The sequence below is a fragment of the Macaca nemestrina genome, chromosome 10 (assembly GCF_043159975.1).
Source record: "Macaca nemestrina isolate mMacNem1 chromosome 10, mMacNem.hap1, whole genome shotgun sequence".
In the NCBI taxonomy this organism is placed as follows: domain Eukaryota; kingdom Metazoa; phylum Chordata; class Mammalia; order Primates; family Cercopithecidae; genus Macaca; species Macaca nemestrina.
In genome coordinates, this window is record NC_092134.1 from 22,429,651 (window position 1) to 22,439,354 (window position 9,704).

General features: G+C 49.1%; 1 protein-coding gene across 7 annotated transcripts in view; it reads right to left on the reverse strand.

Moving 5' to 3' along the window:
• The window catches only part of LOC105493732 (coiled-coil domain containing 63), a 60,144-nt gene extending 50,840 nt beyond the window's left edge, over positions 1-9,304 (reverse strand). For 2 of the 7 annotated variants that reach the window (XM_071071104.1, XM_071071098.1), the window contains exons 1-3: positions 9,152-9,304; positions 3,327-3,429; positions 2,716-2,885 (exon numbers count right to left, since the gene is read on the reverse strand). In XM_071071104.1, the coding sequence (XP_070927205.1) occupies positions 2,716-2,885; positions 3,327-3,335 (179 nt within the window). In that variant the 5' untranslated portion in view covers positions 3,336-3,429; positions 9,152-9,304. Of the gene's footprint in view, positions 1-2,715; positions 2,886-3,326; positions 3,430-4,417; positions 4,435-4,652; positions 4,950-9,151 lie in introns of those variants that run through there. The other 5 variants (XM_071071101.1, XM_071071100.1, XM_071071099.1 and 2 more) reach the window with 5 other exon arrangements.
• Positions 9,305-9,704: the final 400 nt, after the last annotated feature.

Here is a 9,704-nt window from a genome sequence, read left to right on the forward strand (position 1 = left end):
TCACCTGAGGTCAGGAGTTCAAGACCAGCCTAGCCAACGTGTCGAAACCCTTTCTCTACTAAAAATACAAAACTTAGCCAGGCGTGGTGGTGGGCGCCTGTAGCCCCACCTATTCAGGAGGCTGAAGCAGGAGAATCGCTCGAACCTGGAAGGCAGAGGTTGCAGTGAGCCGAATTTGCACCACTGCACTACAGCTCGAGCAACAGAGCAAGACTCCATCTCAAAAAAAAGAAAAAAAGAAAAAAAAAAAGAGGTTTTCAGAGAGGGTTGGTAAAAGCAAAAGGAAAGTTTGTCTGTCTTGCAGGTAGGGCTGGAACTGGTATAAAGGGAGTGAAGTGCCCCAAAACCTTAAGTTACTCTCTGGATGTTGTAAGCCAGGGTCAGCACTGGGGAAAAGTGCCTCCTTAAATACTGTATGGGTATTTCACTTGAAAGAACCTAAACTTGGCCGGGTGCGGTGACTCATGCCTGTAATCCCAGCACTTTGGAGGCCGAGGCGGGTGGATCACCTGAGGTCAGGAGTTCGAGACTAGCCTGACCAACATGGTGAAACGCCATCTCTACTAAAAATACAAAATTAGCTGGGTGTGGTCGCACATGCCTGTAATCCCAGCTACTTGGGAGGCTGAGGCAGGAGAATTGCATGAACCCAGGAGGCACAGGTTGCAGTGAGCCAAGATGGCGCCATTGCACTCCAGCCTGGCCAACAAGAGGAAACTCCATCTCAAAAAATAAATAAATAAAATAATAAGAACCTAAACTCTCCATTCTTCCACCCTCCTCCCCTTCAGTTCCATCAAAGTGAAACCAGATCAAATGGATTGACTTAGTAGATCCAGAAGCCTGTGTGTGGGGTGGGGCTGGGGTGAAGAAGGGTTAAATTCAAAAAAAATTGTCAGAGACACATCAAAAGGAGGCATTTCCTGATGCACACCAGAGGTAGGCTTGAGAATCAGGTCAGCCAGCCACAGATGTGCAGGTTGTGGCCTGTACAGCCCTCAGAAGCACCACCAGTTTGAAAACATCCCACTGTTTTGTAGATTTATTACACTTTTCTGGGAGACACTTTCTTGTTCTAACAAAATCTCTACATAATGACAATTTTTCCAACAGATGGCAGTAAAGTGTCTTGAGAAAGTGTGCTTTTTAAAAAATTCACATGGAGGTCCTTTATGGGCTAGTCCTGGCCCTGAGTAAGTTGAATCCATGGAAAATCTAAAGAATCCCTTTTCAGGCCAGGCATGGTGGCTCACGCCTGTAATCCCAGCACTTTGGGAGGCATAGGCGGGCAGATTGCTTGAGCTCAGGAGTTTGAAACCAGCCTGGGCAACTTGGTGAAACTCCATTGATACAAAAAATTAGCCAGGCGTGCTGGCACACGCCTGTGATCCCAGCTACTCAGGAGGCTGAGGTTGGAGAATCGCTTGAGTCTGGGAGACAGGTTGCAGTGAGCCGAGATGGCACCACTGCACTCCAGCCTGGGTGACAAAGCCAGACCCTGTCTTAAAAAAATAAATAAAAAATAAAAATTCCTATTCCCCATCCTGTGAACTTCACATCTAACAGTAAGATTTCCTTTCTAACAATGGACAGTTTCTGCCTTTATAAACAATATGGATGCAGCTAAGGAGTTACATTCCCTTGGAGGGAATCTAATAAAACCTGTTTAATGTTTGTGTATTCAACCCCAGGGAACACCTTTCTGTTGCCTGAAGAAATGATACACTGAGCCGGGCGTGGTGGCTCACGCCTGTAATCCCAGCACTTTAGGAGGCCGAGGTGGGTGGATCATCTGAGGACAGGAGTTTGAGACCAGCCTGGCCAACATGGCGAAATCCTGCCTCTACTAAAAATACAAAAATTAGCAGGGCACGATGGTGGGCACCTGTAATCCCAGCTACTTAGGAAGCTGAGGCAGGAGAATCACTTGAACCCGGGAGGCGGAGGTTGCAGTGAGCCAAGATCATGCCATCACCAATTCCAGGTTGGGCAACAACAGTGACACTCCATCTCCAAAAAAAAAAGAAAAGAAAAGAAACAATACACTCTGTAATTTCTGATGCAACCCAATTTCAAACATTCTATCTTTCAGTTCTCATAAGGACACACAATTAGGAAACGTCACTGGGGTTTCCACCTTCTCTGGGAACTCCTCCACTTCCCTGTTGGACCAAGGGAGTGACAGCCCCAGACATTTTTGTGTCCCTTGCCCCCTCAAGCCACAGCTGATTAGACTAGGAGGAGACCCCTGACCCAAGCTGAGCCTATCAGAATCTCCCTCTCCCGGGAATGTGGGGTTCGAATTGACTCAAGACCCTTTCTCTGTGCAGCTGGTCAACTTAAGAGTTGGAGCAGCCACTTCTCACCAGCTGGGGCTGAAATTCAGAAAGAGAGAGAACAAAAGTCATGTGTGGAGAAAAACAGAAACCAGAACTCCTTCCTCAATTAGGTCCTTCCCTGAGATCTGGGTGCCCAGGCCCCGGGGGTCCCCAAAACACCCTGCATTCTGATAATAAATCCCCCCTCTCCACTGAAGCCATCTCAAGTGGGTTTCTCTTGAAACTAGGCTCTGCAGATAAAAGACCATGAGTCCTCCAATGGGGCTCAGAGGTGGCTCCCTGCCCCAGGGGTCACAAGGCAGAAGACAAGCACCACGAAACCCAACCCCAACTTTCCTCCAAGGTCACTCAGTGTGAAACTCCAACCATCACTTACTACTGACTCGCGATCTTCTGCTGGTTTCGGAAGTTAAAAGACTTCCGGCTTTCCACCATCTTCCTGAACTGCTGCCTTAGCTTCCGGAGCTCTGCCTCTGCCTGCTGCTCTTTGGCCTTCTCCGAAAGTTCCTGGGGAGTGTCGGAGTCTTTTCTTCTGTGCTTCTTCAACTGGGGGAGATGGAGGGGAGTGGGAGGCCGTAGTGGGTCAGGTGGCTACAGAAGCCCACAGATGGGCTTAAGGGTGAAGGGCAGTGGGGGTGGCTGGGCCAGGGCTGGAGGTGGAATACCTTCCCTTGGGTGATGTCAGCTGCTTGTCTATTACATGGAAAACCCACCCTGGCTTGCTAGGGTGGAGAGATGACTGACTTGTAACTGCATACTCTGGTCGGGGAGGGTATTCTTTGGGGTTCTGGGTTCAAGCTCTCGCTGTGCCATCTAGTGGGAACTTGGGTAAATTACTGGATGTCTCTGAGCCTCTAGCCTCCCACCTACAAAATGGGCGAGCACAGATCTGTTGTCAGGATGAGATGAACTAACATGTGTAAAGTGGACAGCACAGTGCCTGACCCCGTAGTAGGTGTCCTGTGGCCAGGAGCTGGCATCACCTACCACAGACATCTTGAAGGAACCGCACTTTGCCTCCGCTCAGACACTGTATCCAGGGAGCTCAAAGCCAGTGAGCCTGCCTCTCTCTCTCTCTCTCTGCAATGCCCTGTTCATGGTGGCGAAAGGAAGAGAACTTGTAAGCCACCCCTGCTGGGGGGTGCAGGTCAGAACGGCACCTCCTCCCTCCCCCTGCCATCCCTTCCTCCACCCACACCTTGGCACATGAGGAGGATACCCAGATGGCTGCCCGGGTGTGATAAAAGGCACTTATTGGTTTTAAAGCAATGTTTGCCTGGAACTTGTTTCTCTCACCAGTTATTATTAGGAGCTGGGCAGATGGTTGCGGTGTGTCAGTTACCCTCCTGCTCCCTGTGTACCCAAAGAGGGGGCAAAATGGCATCAGGGGGCCAGGCACAGTGGTTTATGCCTGTAACCCAGCACTTTGGGAGGCTGAGGTGGGTGGGTCACTTGAGGTCAGGAGTTTGAGACCAGACTGGTCAACAAGGTGAAACCCCGTCTCTACAAAAAATACAAAAAAATTAGCAGGGCGTGGTGATGCACACCTGTAATCCCAGTTACTCAAGAGGCTGAGACAGAATTGCTTGAACCCTGGAGGCAAAGATTGCAGTGAGCCAAGATCGCACCACTGCACTCCAGCCTGGGTGACAGAGCAAGACTCCATCTCAAAAAACAAGGCATCAGGGCAGTGTGTCCCCTCATGGAGTTAAACAGAAATGTGCCCAACTTCAGCTACAGCTGTTGGGGAATCCCCACCCTCCCATCTTAGAACAGGAGTCAGTATTCTTATCATGTCACTACTTGAACTTCATCTGGCCCATAGTTATTCAGAGCAAGGGACAGCATTAATCCCACGCATCCTTTGAGGTTGTGAGACCCGCTGCACAGCCAATTCCAGACTGCAGGAGCTGGGTTCCAAAAGCAGAAATTCCAGTTTTGCCACCATTGAGGGTCCTGCCATGCAATGGTTTAAAGCATTGGTTGTGCCAGTCATCGGATCTCATTTCAAATTCCTCCAAAGCCACTTATTAACCTTGGGCAAGTCACTTCAGTTCTCTAGGTCTCATTTTCCTCACCTGGAAAACGGGAGAAATTCTAGAAGCCATGTCATTTGAGTGTGTAAGACACTCAGCACTCAGCACTGTGCTTGGGACATCGTAAGTGCTCAGTACCCAGTGGCTGGGATGATATGGCAGGATGTGGATTGTTTCAGAGGGTGAAGGTGCAGGGTGGTGAATGTTGATAAGGGTGAGAGGGGTGTTCCTCTATCTCTTGGTAACAATACCCTGACGTTCCCATGGGAAGCCACACCTTCCTGCACTCCTAGGGGCTGACCATACCCCACCATCTTCAGGATTGGGGCATCTGACTCTGGATGGGCGAGTCAGAGCGCCAGATCCTGGTCAGTCTGCATGATCTCAGCCCTCTAGCCTGGGATTTCTTCAGGGGTGGATGGGCACATGAAGCTAGCTAGTCCAACCAGAGTGAATGGTGGAATTTAAGCTGGAACACTCATGAAGAGAGAGACTTTGTTTCCTGCTGCACTTGAACCTCGGTGGATAAGATCAGGAGGGGTTGACAGCCATCTGGCAGAGACTGAGAACCAAGCTAAAATGGAAGAGAGAAGACAAAATGAAGACAGACTGAATCTTGAGGCTTGAGGACATCATCCAAGCACCTGCATTTAGCCAGGCCTGAACATACCTCTGGGTAATGTCCAATTACAGAAATCAGTATATTCCATTAAAGCAACCTGAGATGCATTTTCTATTGCTTGCAACCAAATGAGTTCTCATACCTGAAATACTTACATCTATTTAGCACATAAACTGAGCCCCCACTGTATGCTACACATTGTGTGGAATTCAGTGGTAAGTCAGCCTGCGAAGTGCCATAAATCCTGCCTAGGACAAAACAGTAAAAAAGGCTCCACAAAGATGACTTTTAACTTGGGTTTTGAAGAATGAATAGGAATTCACCAGGCAGAGAAGAAAAGTTGGAGGGTGGGAGGGGGTATTCTGGGCAGAGATAACTGCCCAGGCAAAGGGTGAGAAGGAAGTGACTGAAAGGAGTGTTCAGAAAATGATTTGTGCTCAAGTATAGGCAGTGTCTAGTGGAAAGTGACTAGCAAAGAGATCTGGAAAAGACTGGATGCTGCCTTTTTTTTTTTTTTTTTTTTTTTTGATGGAATTTTGCTCATGTTGCCTAGACTGGAGTGCAATGGCACGATCTTGGCTCACTGCAACCTTAGCCTCCCAGGTTCAAGTGATTCTCCTGCCTCAGCCTCCCAAGTGGCTGGGATTACAGGCATGCACCACCATGTCCAACTAATTTTGTATTTTTAGTAGAGACGGGGTTTCACCATTTTGATCAGGCTGGTCTTGAACTTCTGACCTCAGGTGATCCACCCACCTCAACCTCCCAAGGTGCTGGGATTACAGGCGTGAGCCACCACACCCAGCCTGGATGCCTCTTAAAAGCAAGGATGAGATAAGATCAGCCTGAAAGAGATCAGTTCATTGCCTCCCCAACAGTCACTTCATGTGGCATTGTTGTTTGAGTTAGCTGCCCATCCAGGGCTTTGCTTCCCTGCTCCTCTTGAATCCAGGCAGGGCTCTCTGAGGAATTCTCACCAATGGGATGTGAGTAGAGGGGAAGTCTGTCACTTCCAGACCATTACTTTTAAGAAGTGGGTGTGACCTTTCCATCCTTTCTTGCCCCATCTGACATTTATAGGAGGCAGAGCCACAAGACACGTCCCCAGACCAACTTGTAGAGGAAGTCACCTGCCAACCATGAACATCCTCATTGGGCTGTTACACAAATGCAACATTAACTTCTGTTATGTTAAACCAATGAAATGTGGGGATGTATTTTTTACAGCAGCTAGCAAGCCTCAGAGAATACCCTAACTTCTTTCTTCCTAACACAAATCTGATTTTCTACCCCCTCAATGTGCCCAGTCCCAGAGGATGACTGATGATTGGTTCCTGCTAATCATGGTAACCCCATTTCCCTTTGTCAATGATTGGTCTAAGGATGGACATGTGACCCAGATGTGGCCAATGAGACATAAGGAGAAGTCTATTCCATTCCTTTGTGACAACAAGTGAGAATTTGGGCCAGGCGCGATGGCTCACGCCTGTAATTCCAGCACTTAGAGAGGCCAAGGCAGGCAGATCACTTGGGGTCAGGAGATTGAGACCAGCCTGGCCAACATGGTGAAACCCCTTCTCTACTAAAAATACAAAAATTAGCTGGGCGTGGTAGCAGGCACCTGTAATCCCAGCTACTCAAGAGGCTGAGGCAGGAAAATCGCTTGAGCCCAGGAGATGGAGATTGCCGTGAGCCAAGATTGGACCACTGCACTCTAGCCTGGGCAACAGAGTAAGACTCCGTCTCAAAAAAAAAAAAAAAAAATTAGTGAGAGCTTGTCTGTGTTCCCCTCTCCTTCTGCTTTTAGAAATTATTGTGAAGACATGCATGATGGTGCAGTGGCAACCATCCATGACCATGAGGAGAAATATCACCATCACACTAAAAACAGCAAAGAGGAAAGATGGGAAAAAATGTAGGTCCCAATTGATACTGTTGGCTACTGCCCCATCCCTGGAACTGCCTACCTCTAGACATCGTGTTAGGTGAAATAACAAGAGTCATTGTTGTTTAAGGCAGTCACCAAGTATTTTGTTCATTGAAGCCTAAAGCATTCCTAACTCACATGATGCATACGTTGAAAATGATTCTCAGGTTAATGGGTGATAGGAAAATAGTGGCTGGTAATGTAGGAACCTCCACATTTTCCCTGATGTTTTTGAGGGTTTGGGGGCCAAGTGAATTGTCTAATGTTGGGAAATTCCCACAGGCAGGGAAGTGGTATAAGACAATGGTTCTGTATCTTGATCATTTCTGGAATGATCCCCACCTCCAGGTGGGGGTAGTAGCTGTAGGAGGATTTACCTGACTAACAAGGTTTGGGCAAAGGATACTCTCTCTGAGGCCTCTTTCAACCCTGGAATTTGGGGCAGCTCCAATTTCATATTGTCCAGGAGCTGTTCTATGTTCCAGGGCCCTTTGAGTCCTAAGTGGATTTGTAATGCACCATCTTAACAGCTTGAATTGGGTATTCCTGACTTTCACTGATAGTGTGATTTGACCTCTCTGAGCCTCAGTTTCCTCATCTGTAGAATGGGGATACCCACACCCATATCTCAGCGTAAAATAATGTCAGTAAAGTGGTTAGCATAGTGCCTAGTTCATGTGCCTAGTTCATGACAGATGCTGGGTGAATGTAGCTGATTTGTGAATTAGGATTTGCAAGTACCAGTCTGTCTGGCCCCTGAGATCACTGGCTGGGTTATGCACCATCCTCCAGGAACCAAAGTCTCTGTCACCTCCTGCCTTCGTGCTGATTCATACGCACATACGCCGTCACTCTCCCCTAGGGTGCTGGCTTCTCTTCAGGTTCCGGATGTTAACCCAGGCCTTTCCCTTTCAGTCAGTGCCCTCTGGGATGGGCTCCTATGTTCCCTGGGGGAACAGATCTCCCCCACCCCAAACCCCATCCTCATAGCTTGGCCTGCAGAGCATCTCCTGGATGTCCTGACCCCTGGCTTACCACCCTCTCATTCAAGGGTCTCAAACTCACAGTCCATGGGGCCAATTCAACCTGCCTCCAGTTCTGTCCCACAGTGTTTCAAAACATAAATGTGGGTCACGCACTCACTCTCCTGGCCACAGGCCCCACTCCTCCCTATTGGCTAACCTCCCTTCCCCCTAATTCTACATTTTCTGTAACTGCCCAGAGCCAGCAGGAATTTGAATTTGCAGTTCCTGGTAGGAATCTAAAACCTGCCCACTTCTGGGGAACAGCGTGGGCAAGGAAAAGTGCAGAGAAGTCCAGTGGCCCAGGTCAGGGGACGTCAGGCAAGGGTCTCCTTCTCCTTGGGCCTCAGTCTATTCACCACAGCATCCATGGTCCTGGGCACATGGGAAGCTCTTGGCAAACACAATTTGAATGAATGACGTTTCCTCCAGGCAGAGATCATCTTCATTTATCTAATATTTAATTAGGCCTGCACCTCCTCTGCTTCTGAATTTTAACAACCTGCCTTTAAAAGACAAGCCTGCCCCATGATGGATTCCCTAGGGACCCTGGGACAGGCAGCTATAGGGATCATATTGAGCCAAGGCTGAACAACCTGGTAATGGAATTAAACATATGCTTAGGGCACTAGCCAAACAGGAGCACAGAAACACATACGCGGGTTTTGGTTTTCGTTTTGTTTTGTTTTGTTTTTTAAAAAAAGGATTATTATGGGAGGAAAATAATTTGTTGAACTTTTTTTTTTTTCCTTTTTTTGAGACAGAGTCTCTCTCTGTCATCCAAGCTAGTGTGCAGTGTTTCAATCTCGGCTCACTGCAGCCTCAACCTCCCAGGCTCAAGCAATCCTCCCCTCACAACCTCCCAAGTAGCTGGGACTACAGGTGGTGCCACCACCCCTGGCTAAGTTTTTAAATATTTTGTAAAGACGAATTTGCCCAGGCTGGTCTTGAACCCCTGGGCTCAAACGATCCTCTCACCTCAGCCTCCCAAAGTGCTAGAATTACAGGCGTGAACCACCTCGCGCGGCCCTGGAGTTATTTTACGCGCTACAATTTATTTATGCATGATTGCGGGAGACCCTGATATCTTCCGGGCTTAGGGCAGCGAGATCTGAATGGGCTGGGGACCGCCACCGCTCTTTGCTTTTCCCTGGCAGGAGGAGCTGTGGCGCAGCAGGCGCTGCCGGACTGGCGGCAAAACTTACCAGTGGCGGGGCCCGGACTCCTTGTCGGTGGCGGCTCGGGCCGCTTGTCCGACGCTGCTGCAACTGCGAGTCCCACGGTGCCGGGAGGACTGCTTGCTGCGCTGCCTCGCTGCGCCACACCCCCAGCCCCACGCCCGGGCGTTCTGGGACCCCTGGAACGGGCGCCTTTGTGACCCGCACAGACATGGACGTTCTCCCCTGCAAGTTCACAGGGAGGGCACAGGGTCCTCGGGAAGAGAGGACAAGAGCAACTGGTTGGAGGGAAGCTTTTGGTAGGGGGAGAGGGGCGACACACTCTCTAAAGATCCCTTACCACACTACTCATGACGCTAAGTGACTTCTTGAGTCAATCAACAATCTCAGCCCCTCCCTCGGCCAACGCCATGCAATCGCTGGTCAGCCTCACCCCACTCACACCCCATTCACTGTCTTCTTAGCCTACACCTACACTCATGCTCACAGCAGCCCTGCTAGGTACGGACTTCACACGCAGCTAACTCAAAGGAGCCCAATTTTCCCTACTCTGAAAAAAAAAAAAAAAAAAAAAATGTTG